Genomic DNA, 12222 nt, shown 5'->3' on the forward strand with positions numbered 1-12222 from the left:
AAGTATTTTATGAAATATCACTCAAAGATGACTGGGAAAAATCTTTTCCAGGGTCTCTGTCCTGATAAATATCAGTGCATACTTGACACTAAAGCACTTAGTATTTAAAATCTAACAATGCATTTCTCCAGTTTTCATTTTTATTCAAAATATATATAATACAAAGGATAATGTAATAAACACCAGAGAGCTTATCACATAGTATTAGCAAATGTGAACATTGTTGGATAAAGTACATTAAACCTTTAATACTCCTTCATCAACACACATGATAATCACTGTTCAATATTTTGATGTATAGTTTTTCATATTTCCTTTTCTGCATACATGTATACAAATACACAAATACATATTCATGCTTATTTTTAAAAATAGAATTACAGTCCATATTCAGTGGCCAATTTTTCATGTCAGTATATGTGTTTATATGTGTACTCTATTTTTTCAAAATTACATCTATTTCAGTTGGTTCCAATATTTTACTGTTACAAACAATGCTGCACTAAACACACCTTATATACACATATAAGAATATATGGTAAATATTTTTATAGACTAAATTATCATAATCAAGTTTGCTGGAACACTGGGGAGGCACACTTTTAATCTTTAATCATTTAAAAAGTTATGTTATAATATAATATGAGGGCCTAGTTCTGATGAGTCTGATTTTGACAGGTGTGGGAAAGGGGGAGAAAACTTTTTCTGGCAAAGGGAACACCACAGACAAAAGTCCACAGCAAGTGTAAAGAGTGAGTGAGCCAGTTCAGCTGGGGTGTGAACTGTGTTGTGAGGGTGGGAAGAGGTGGATATGTAGCTAGAAAGATAATCTAGGCCCCACAGGTATGGTGTTTAAAAACTAGTACACAGTCATTTAGCGGTCGGTCTGAGCAGGAAAAAACAAAATCACAGGTGTGGTCTCAGATGACTTAGCTGCCAGCAAGGTATAAGATTAACTAAAACAGGGAGAGACTGAGAGGCTTGAGCTACTGCAATTACGTAAGGAAAGCGGATCTAAGTGACAACAGAAAAGACAGATAGTGCCCATAAGATTTACAGAGGGAGATGTTACAGGTCCTAGCAACTGACAGAAGTTGAGAGTAAAAACAAAAACCAATCAAGACCTCAAACGGGAACATCTGGAGAGTGGTGATGTCACAGTGGGAAGTCAGTCAGTCAAAACAGCAGGTCTGCTCAGATGTTAGTTTTGAAGATTTTTACTCTGTGGTCCCTGGGCCATTCAACTGAAGACTTCCAATAAGTAGGCATAAAGACTTAGGAGGAGTCATGTGCTAGTGGCCATAGCTAAATTTCGGGGCGGGGGGAGCTATCCCTCCATAATTACCAGTGAGGGCAGGATGACAGGTAAGGAGAAAATGGCAACCAAGCACAGGACCCTGGGGAAAGCCACACTTAGGGTAATACAGAAAGTAAGGAACTAACAAAGAGACACAGAGACAGCAAATGCTGCAAAGGAACTTGACTGCTTCATGTTATGTCAATGCAACAATAAATGTGTCTAGATTCATTTTTTTCTTTACCAGTTATGAGGCTATTTCTGCTCCATATTTTTAAAAATAAAACAGGATATGAAGTACCTGGGTAAGGATTTTTCTTCTAATGAGTCCTGGAAGATCTCTCATTAGGGATTTCCTATCTTGTCTAGCTAGCCAGGAAGTGTTTCTAAATGGTATTGTCACTAGTGTGTATCACTACCAAATCAAGACAAACTTGTTATTTGTTGATTTGCTGGTTAACAAACCAGCACTTATTTGATTTATTGACAGTAGCCATTCTGACAGATGTGAGGTGATATCTCATTGTGGTTTTAGTTTGCATTTTCCTGATTAGTGATGTTGAACATCTTTTCATATGTCTGTTGGCCTTGTATATGTTCTCTTTGGAGAAATGTTTATTCAGGTCCTCTGCCCATTTTTAAAATAAGATTGGTTTTTTTTGGTGCTAAGTTGTATAAATTCCTTATATATTTTGGATATTAACTTCTTATGGAATGTATCGTTGGCGAATATCTTCTCCCATTGAGTAGGTTGTCTTTTTATTTTGTTGATAGTTTCCTTTGCTGTGCAAAACCTTTATAGGTTGATGTAGTCCCATTTGTTTATTTTTTCTTTTGTTTTCCTTGCCCAAGGAGACATATCCAAAAAGATATTGCTAAGAGTAATATCTTAGAGTTTATTGCCTATGTTTTCTTCTAGGAGTTTTATGGTTTCAGGTCTTACATTTAAGTCTTTAATCCCTTTTGAGTTCGTTTTTGCATAGGGTGTAAGAAAGTGGTGCAACTTTTTTTTTTTTTTCATTATCTCTCCAGTTTTCCCAGCACCGCTTATTGAAGAGACTATCTTTAGCCCTTGTATATCCTTGCCTAACCTGTCATAAATTAATTGACCATATAAGCGAGGATTTATTCCTGGGCTCTCTATTATATTCCATTGATCTATACATCTGTTTTTATGCCAGGACCATACTACACTGCTTTATTGTAGCTTTACAGTATAGTTTGATGTCAGGGATCACGATATCTCTGACTTTGTTCCTTTGCAAAATTACTTTGGCTATTCAGGGTCTTTTGTGGTTCCATATAAATTTTAAGATTAGTTGTTCTAATTCTGAGAAGAATGTCACTTGTATTTTAATAGCAATCACATTGAATCTTTAGGTAGTAAGGACATTTCAACAATATTAATCCTTCCAATCCATGAGCAAGTTACATCCTTCCATTTATTTGCATCTTCTTCAATTTATTTCTTCAGTGTCTTATAGTTTTCAAAATACAGGTCTTTTACCTCTTTCTAAGTTCCAATCTTTTAGACTAAAAATATTTTCCACATACTGAGAAGAGATGCAGTAGAGAACTGATGAGAACTTTCTTCCTCCAAGCCTTTATTCATTCTGCTGTCTCCACCTGGAGTGCCTCTACCGTATTTTTCTCCTGGAAAACACTCCTCCTTCCATGAAGGGGCTCAAATATGACCTCCTCTCAAATGGCTTACCCCTGGCAGAAGGACTAACCTTGTCACAGAATTCCATCGTAACTGACACATGACTCAACTTACTAAGTCAATACTAGAAGTATGATGGTTTATATCTATCTCCTCCTTCCACTCCCATAGCCTGCTCTCTCTGCTGTAACCTAGCCTGTCCCAAAGATTTACAAGTGGTTTCACAGAGCCACTACACATGTAGACCATATATCAAAATATTTGTATATAAGTGTCTCACATATTTTAAGACTGAAAAAAAAAAAGATACAGTAGACCACTACCTTACTACCTGATAAGGAAAGCCTTTTCTAAAACCAAGCAAGACTTCAAAGAAACTACTAAACAGTGCCCATCACTATGACTAAGACTCCATACCATTTATGGATCACATTACATTACATTTTTATATGGCCCAAACACTTCAGTTTAGTAGTTTTAACTACTAAATCAGTAGTTTTACTGATTTCCTAATCAGATTATATTATAAACGTGGCTTTCAAACCATCTTTCACATAGCCTTCGTGCTAGGAACTGTTCTGGGCAGTGGGGATACAACCTAATTTTTTCTAATACCATTGGTTTCAGGCCCCAAACCTTATGTACAAGGTACCACTGCTGAAATACCTAAAATAGTTTTCCCCAGGAACTTCTCTTTTTCCCCCTTATGCCTTTCTGCCTATTTGAGAAGCTACAATAAACACGTAAACCAATAAATTAATAAGGTCATTTTCGCGTAATAACTCTTAGTAAGTAAACAACGATGCTAGAGTGACTCTGGGGTTGGTTGGGGCAAAAGGTCTTCTTTCTGAGGGAGAAGTGAATGATAAGAAGCCATTACTGCAAGACAGGGCAGGTTGTGCATGGCCCCAAGGCAGGAAGGAGAAGGGAGTGTTCATGGAACGGAAAGGAGGCCAGTGTGGAGAGGGACTGGGGAGGGGGAGGGAACGGGGTGGAATGGGTCATTGGGGAGAAAATGGGACATCTGTAATATTTTAAACAAAAATTTTAAAAAATAATAATAATAAAAAGGAGCCCAGTGTGAGTGGGGCTGTACTGAGTGCCTATTAAACAATGCAAGTGACAGGATGGGGGGAGGCCACGTGGGCCACATAGGCCAAAGCAAGGAATTTGTATTCATTCCACACTATGAAATGTGACCTGACTTGCTTGTAAATGCTCAGTGGGACAGTGTGTGGAGAAATGGATACAGGTGGGCAAGAGTGGAAGCAGAGAGAAGACTTAGGAATTAAAGTTGTGTAGGCAAGACATGAGGATGGCCCTAGGCGCAGGTGTAGCCAAGGACATAAGTGGTGGCTACCTGAGGAGTGGCCTTGGCACTGCCAGCTGGCAGGAGAGACACTATCAGTGAATATTTTTGCTCTAGGCTCCCCTCTACCACTTTCAACCAAGGAAGCCTCTCTTTCAGCTATTTACCTGGTGAGCTTCCATGACAAGCATTATTTACATAGGGTGGTTCTCTGATTAAAGAAGATAGTAAACCCCTGACTTTTCAATCTACAAGGTCCGTTCTAACTCAGGAATATTATGATTCCAATTTTTCCAGTCTTCCTGTGCAGGAATTTAGACCGTTTGCCTAGATGAGCAATCCTGGTGGCATTTGCTCAGGCTAGTGCCTGACACTCAGTGTGGCTGGGCCTACCGCAGGTGGCAAACATGACTCCAGAAGCCACGATCTCCTCGTGTGTGTTGCTTCACACCTCTGGCCTGAGGAACTGTGCCCCAGGGCTGACCTACCCGATTTACTAATAAGCAGATCTACCTAAGTCAGGACGGCATCTCAGGGAGAGGAAAGACCGAGTGAAAATGCTAATGTCTGCTACAATTTTAGGCCGAGTTTGAAACCAATAGTAGAGTAGAAAAAAAAAAAACAGACTAAAAGGGAAGATTTCCTGGCCCAGGAACTCAGCTCTGTCAACGAGCAGGCAATTCCATCGTGGCCACATTGTTTCAAGTTCCTGGACATCAGTTTCTACATCAAAAAATTCTGGATTTGGGCCAGATCATTTCTAGGCTCTTTTTCACCTACAAAATTCTATAATTCAGGCATTATTCATCCCACTTTTAAGCACCTGGAATGAATCTGGTTCTACTGCTTTTATTTTTTTGATGTTTTTATAATGTACTAAAGAGATTATGTTGTAACTACTCTACTTTTTGGCTGAAAAAGCATTCTCTCAATAGCAACCAAAAAAGAAAATCTGACTATATTATACTGATTCTAGAAAAATCAGCCATATTTTAAGTTTTAACTCAAACTTAAATTCTAGTTTGGAGCATACTTGTAATGCTGGCCTTGAGGGCACACAGGGCAATGTTTTCTTTGTTTCCAACACCAAAGTCCTGAAATACACATTCAAGATCTGCACTCGATCTATGCACTCACAGTTTAAGCAGCAAAATATAAATGATATTTTGAGAAATGGCATTTTACGAATAGTTTTCATGTTCCTCATGTGAGTTTTAGACCAGCTAGAGTAGGAATTGTAAGTATAATAATAAATATAAAAATAGATTCTTTCCACTCTATCCCTTTTTATCGGAATTATTAACTCATATTAAAATCTGAGTCTCTCAGTTTCTCCTTTTCTCAGCCCACAGTCTGGTAGGAGACTGAACAGAAACAACCATAATATAGTTATGGATTAAGAAAGGCCATCAATGTGGATGTGCCAGAAACTGAATCATTAGAGAAAATAAATAATCAAGAACTTATGTAAAGAGTATCCCTGACTGCTAACCACTATGAGACTTGGCAAATCTCCCCCATCTCCTTTAATTTCTGGATTAGCATGTTATCCTCAGTGTCCACCTTTGCTCAGTGTCCACCTGTCCCTCTGCTTCCTTCAGTGTATACACCTGGGGCAAGTCTGCATGGGTTCAAATACTGACTAATTGCTAACTCTATGAACTCAGGCAATTTAAATGTACTCAACCCCTTGGGCCCAGTTTCCTCACATGTAAAGAACAGATAATAGTATCAACCTCCTGAACATGAAAGGAATAAAGGAGGTAATAGATGTAAAGCACTAAAAACAGTGCTCAGCCCATATTTAATGCTCAGTAAATGTCAGCTGTAGTTACTGTTAACTGAGTTTTTCCTCAAGGCTTAGGGCTCCCATTCCTTCTACTTTTCTCCATATCCTATCCCAGGAGATTTAATATCCCTTCAACTCAAATATCGCCAAATCTCTAGTCCTACTCTTTATACCAAGATTCAGTCCTATTTCTTTAACTGCCTGAATGTCATTTACACTTGTATCCAACCTGTCACCTTGAACACAAAATGCCTAAAATCACTATCACCTTTATTTTGGCTCATTTCCAGTTAGTGGACAGTCTCATAAGGAAGACAAGAGTCCTACAGAAATTCAACAGTGGTTACTTTCCGTTCACACAAGTGCAGTTCCCTAGGCCCAAGTCATCAGAGATTTTAAGGCAAAGGCAAATGCTAGAAACAGACAGAAACAGTTGGGAGTCAGGTATCAGGAAATCAGGTCCACAACAAAAAGAGCAGGAAAAACGCTGGTGTCTGATAGTGTGAGGCATTAGAGCAAGCTAAGGGGGGGCCTAGTGCACAGCAAAGGAGGATCTGCTATCAAAAAGATTTTAGAGCTGTCTAGTTAAATCCTATGTTTAGCTTAAAACTCTCAGACTCTCATGAGCCTTAGCAAATCCAAATTTCCTTAAGAAGGAATACTTCTTGTCCAACAAGGAGGCTCTGGTACCTAGTCTACCCTCCACAGATAAGTTATAAGGTCCCACCTAGGGAAGGTCAAGAAGAAAAAAGGTCTGAGAGTGCCTGGGGCGCCAGTAGACTGATTCTCCCTCCAGAAGCATCAGAGAATTCATTTGCCCTCATCTCTAGGACCAGCATCAAATCTTTGATGCCATCCCTGCCTTTTGGTGAAAGGAAACGTGCCAGTTCAAAGGTGGCACAATTCTTTTGGCAGGTCCCTTTGGATTCTATGAAGGGATGTAATAAATAAGGATTTTACATAGCTCAACATGCAATAAAGCTTTCTGGCCTAACTCATTACCTGCATTCACAAAATTGAAGTAGTCCTGCTTTAGGGTAAACAATGCGCTCTTCAGGATCACAAAGAAGGGGTTCTTAGGATATACAGACAGGTATCAAAGGATCCATAAATACCCCAAATTGTTATAAATATTATGTGCTTGTTTCTGGGGAAAGGATTCATGACATTCATCAGCGACTTAAAGATTGAAAGGTTGAAGGGTCACTATAAAAGCTACTTGGTATCACTGTATTCTCAAGTGTATTTTCAAACACCCATTTTCAACATTTCTACCACTTAAGTGCACACCAGGTTTTAAACCTTTGGGTAGCTTAGTTTAAATTAATCTATTCTTGACCAAAGTTGAAGTGGAAGCTCAGAGCTATCAACAAGCTCCTCCTCAATCAAGTGTGAGAGAGTGTATCTGTTGACACCCAAAGTATCCTAACAATCTCATTCACTTTCCCAGTCTCCTAGAGCAGTGATTTTCAACCTTTTTCATCTCAACGCACACATAAACTAATTACTAAAATTCTGTGGCACACCCAAAAATATACTTTTTGCCAATCCGACCAAAAAATAGGGATAATTTTGATTTACAAAAAATAAATAATAGTAATTACCTATTCTTTTTGTTCCAAAGTGACTTTTTAAAAAATCAGGTGCCTATACTTGTATATAAGGATTTCTGGTACCAATAATTAATCTATCAGACGCAACCTTTTTATGCGACATGACCAATAAGATGCAACTTTACTATATGACCTATATATTTATGGTTCAAGACAGGACATTCATACCAGATGGCTATTGCTGTGTTGGCTGTTGTCATTTTTTATTTGACAATCTACGGAAAAAGAGGTCAGTGTCCCTGACTCAAGTCATGTTTTACATGTTTTAAAAATTCTTGTGGCACATCGGTTGAAAATTACTGTCTTAGAAGATTGTCTTAGATCTCCTTTCTTTATCAGCCAAATGCCTTGCTTCTTACCTCACTGAGCAAAGTGAATTTGTTCACAGATTCTCACCTCCTCACCTACCCAACCTTTAGGCACTGGCACTCAAATACTCTCTCTTCCCACCTAGTATTGTAGATGAGCTACCTGTGCTCCTACCTAAAGCAAATACTTCTTGAGCACTAGATCCCATCCTTTCTCATGGATATCACTGAAGCAAGCAAATCTCTTCCCTCTCTCTCAAAGCATCACACTCTCCTCTCTTTGAAGTCATTTCCATTAGCACACAAACGAGCTATTATTTCTCCCATCCCAAATACACAAACACACACACACACACACACACACACACACCTTCTCTTGGCTCCATTTCTCCATTTTAGCATGTTTCCAAAGAACCCAATCTGTGACAATGTCTTAAGTTAAATTTCTGTTATTTACTGCCCAAACCTACTCTCCCCCTACCTTCTTCATCGTAGTTGATGGTAACTGCATCCAGTTTATCAGGCTATAAACTTTAGAACCATCCTGGACTCCTGTCTCTTACACCCATAACCAATATGTCAGAGAATTTTACTGATTCTTAATTATCACTCAAGGTCCAGATTAGGTTCCTATACCTCTTCCTGAAACTTCCTGGCATATTCCTGACTTCAGAGAACTCTCTCTTTTTCTACACAGCTCTGCCAGCACTTCCACTGTGCATTCTAATGCTCATGAATATTACCTTACCAAACTCATTACAAATATGAACTACAGCTCAGACCCCTCCACCTCTCACTACACTAAACACACTAGTGCATATTTAGTAATATCATTCCAAGTGATTGATTTTTTTCCAAGCTTCCAATAAAACCAGTACCACAAATAATACTTACTTAGATTAGTTATGTTTTCAAAAGTTATGTTTTCAAACCTTCCTACGTTTGCAAAGCTATCCGTCATCTCTCCAAAAATCAGCATCAGGAGGGGGAGTGCAGCTCCGTGGATGACGGCGGCCGTAGTTCCCAGCAACATATACAATATATCAAGCCAATTTGAGTAGCGAAACTAAAAAAAGAGAAAATGTAGAGAATAAGAACAACTAGCAGTTTCACCGATGGTTGGTTTTGCTTTCCATACATACCCAAATCCAAACATTTTTCATACTACTACTGCTACAACCCTGGTCCAAGCCAAACTATTGCAATAGCCTAATTAGAAATGGGTGTTTGTGCCCCGGCCAGGGTTGCTCAGTGCTTAGAGCATTGGCCCAAACACCAAAGGGTCACAGGTTTGATTCCCGGTCAAGGGCACATACCTGGGTTGCAGATTTGATCTCAGGCCCCTGTTGGGGTGCGTGTGGGACCAATCTATGTGTCTCTCTTACATCAATGTTTCTCTATGTTTCTCTCTCCTCCCTCTCTTTTTCTCTCTCTCCCCACCTCTTCCCTCCCTTCCACTCTCTCTAAAAATCAATGGAAAAAATATCCTCGGGTGAGGATTAATAAAAAAAAAAGAAAAAAAAGAAATGGGCACTTGATTCTTCTATTGAGCTCTGACCTACTTCTTCATATTGAATTCAGTATGTCTTCTTTTCTTATGCATGAAGTTTGATGAGAGGGATGGGACATTCCTCTGGGAAGTTGTAAAAATTTTTAATGGTATAGTAATAGACATATAGTATTTGTTGCTCTGATTTCCATGAATAGAAGCCATTTTTTTAACTCAAATTTTTTTACTCAAGAAAAATCTTGACTGCCAAAGGTCCCTCTGAGGGCCCCATTGAGCAAACACTTTTTTTGCTCTAAGAAAGTGGCTTGGGTCACAGACCTGCTGCATAATAGCATTAGCATAAATGCAAAAATGATTTTAATGTAATTAGGCCTCAATAGTGAGGAAAAAGAGGGAAATAATGAATTAAAATGTATGCCTGTCAAAGAACAGATTTCTTGAGAAGACAAAACATGGCCATAATGACTGACAAGCGTAGACCTGCACAATCTCTTTAATTGTAGGCCAGTCACAAGAAGAAAAGAAAGACTTCTCTGGATCTAAAAAGTGACAAAAAGAGGGCACAGTAAGGGAAATGGGCTCGGGGCTCTTTGAACGGCCCACTTGGGAAACAATTAATATTTCAGCTGCATAATTCAAGGAACTAGTTAAGGACCGAAAGAAAACCAAGTGAAAGAAAATGAAAACAGAAACAGGAGGAAACCAGCTGTGGGCGTTCGTGGCGGGTGGTGGTTGTGCGGATTCAGGTTGTAGATATAATTATCAGGTTTGTAGGGTGGAAACAGAGTAAAAAGTCATAGGTCTAGGCAGGTCATATAAACCAAAAGAAAGATCAAGATCAAGATCGAGATAAAAGACACAGCATCAGAAACTGAAATTTTAGAACTCACATATACTCCACAAAGAAACAGAAACCAATCCTAAAGTTAACTACCAAGAACCTTACAGTAGCTAGAAATGGGAATAAGTATTGAATTGGTAAGTGGAGAAATAAAGAGCAGAATAGTTCTTGGAGATAGTGAATGGCAGTCCATAAAGCAGAAAAGAAAAAGTGAAGCTGAGTTATAAAATCAGGCAAAACTGAAGTCTAGGGTAAGAATATTCAACATATACTTAGGTATTCACATTTAAAATTCTTCTAGCTCTTAAAAATGTAATCGAGTGAGGTTAAGTTTGGATTAATGACATATACTCTATATAATCTAAAAACGGCATCTGCTTTACAAATTAAAACCTTTAAAGGAGATTGTTTTGAGCATTTTTTCATATTTCTTTGAAACATAGGCTACATTTTACCATTATTTACTTTGTCTTAACTAAGCATTCATCCACCTCCTTAAATAAATTAAAAAACACAAACAAGGAGGAAGCAATGGGCAGAAGCCACGAATCTTTTCTCAGTGGCTTTATTAAAGTGGATAAAATATTAAACTCCTCAGTAGAGGAAGGCAAGATGGTTGCCATGCAAGGATTTCTCTCACCACCGCCCCCACAAGACATTTTACCTCCAAAACTATCACTGGCCATAATAAAAACAAGCAGGCCATGAATATAAACATTTACTAAATGCCTGCTCAGTGACTGATAAAAGCCAGAGATAAAGAGAAAAGATAGAACTCTCGCCTTCGGTGTTCAAACAGAAGGAGGAAGGCAAAGAAAAAAGTAAATACAGCCCAGCCGGGCGTGGCTCAGTGTTGAACATTAACCTAGGATCCAGGAGATCTCGGTTCGATTCCCGGTCAGGGCACATGCCCGGGTTACTGGCTCGATCCCCAGTAGGGGGCATGCAGGAGGCAGGCGATCCATGACTCTCCCATCATTGATGTTTCTCTCTCTCTCTTCCTCCCTCTTCCTCTCTCTGAAATCAATAAAACTATAAAAAATAAAATAAAAAAAGTAAACACAGTATATCTTGCCCATGCTTCAACAGCACGGTATACAGAGCAGAGCAGACACAAAATTAAGAAAATAGTCATTTCCTCCTTTGTGGAGAAGCTACTTCCTCCCAGCTTTGAAAGTTCAGCAAGTGTTTCAAAGCAATAAAGGAGGCACTCCAGCCAGAAAGAACATCAAGCAGAGCAGGAACAATAACAGTGTGCTTTGAGAGGATTGTGGTCTCCTAAACTTGGGGTGTGAAGAGTGAAAGCAGCAAGAAAAAGCTGACAGGCACCCTTCACTGAATCAGGGCAAATCAGAAGAGGCAGGGTTTAGGGGGAAAGAGGGCAGAGAAATCTCAGTCGGTCCTGTTTGATTGCCCAAGCTGGAAGTTATGTCTAGCAAGTGTGACGGAGAGAATTCAGAGTCTGAGGTATAGTTCTGTGACGCTACTATATGTATGTAAAAGAAATCATGGGAGTAGATAAAATCATCCAGGAAGAGATTAAGAGTGAGTGGGATTAAGAGTAATTTGAGAATAAAGTAAGAGAGAGAGAGCATGTTGAATGTCCTTTTGATGATCTTGGGGGGAAAGGAAGAAGAGAGAGGATGGTTACTAGAGGGAGATGCAATGTCCAGGGATATCTATTTGAGTTACTATATTTATAGGTAAATCACCCAAAGAGATGATTGGTGAAAATACAGGAAGGAAACTGAGATGGACCAATGTCCTGGAGAATAAAGGAAACAATTGTTTCAAGAACCTGCGGTGAGGGATCATCAGTGGATTCTAAAACTATTAAGTGAAACAAGATATCCTGTTTCAAATTCCCTCACAGGTGCAAGGAGATAAGAGAT

General features: G+C 39.0%; 1 protein-coding gene across 1 annotated transcript in view; it reads right to left on the reverse strand.

The window, feature by feature from the left end:
- Positions 1-12222, reverse strand: part of ABCB1 (ATP binding cassette subfamily B member 1) — a 79710-nt gene that overhangs the window by 52248 nt on the left and 15240 nt on the right. The window contains exon 4 of the mRNA XM_087821129.1: positions 8874-9045. Coding sequence (XP_087677255.1) covers positions 8874-9045 — 172 coding nt within the window. The remainder of the gene's footprint in view (positions 1-8873; positions 9046-12222) is intronic.

The sequence above is a fragment of the Miniopterus natalensis genome, chromosome 10, assembly GCF_054644295.1.
Source record: "Miniopterus natalensis isolate mMinNat1 chromosome 10, mMinNat1.hap1, whole genome shotgun sequence".
Classification (NCBI taxonomy): Eukaryota; Metazoa; Chordata; class Mammalia; order Chiroptera; family Miniopteridae; genus Miniopterus; species Miniopterus natalensis.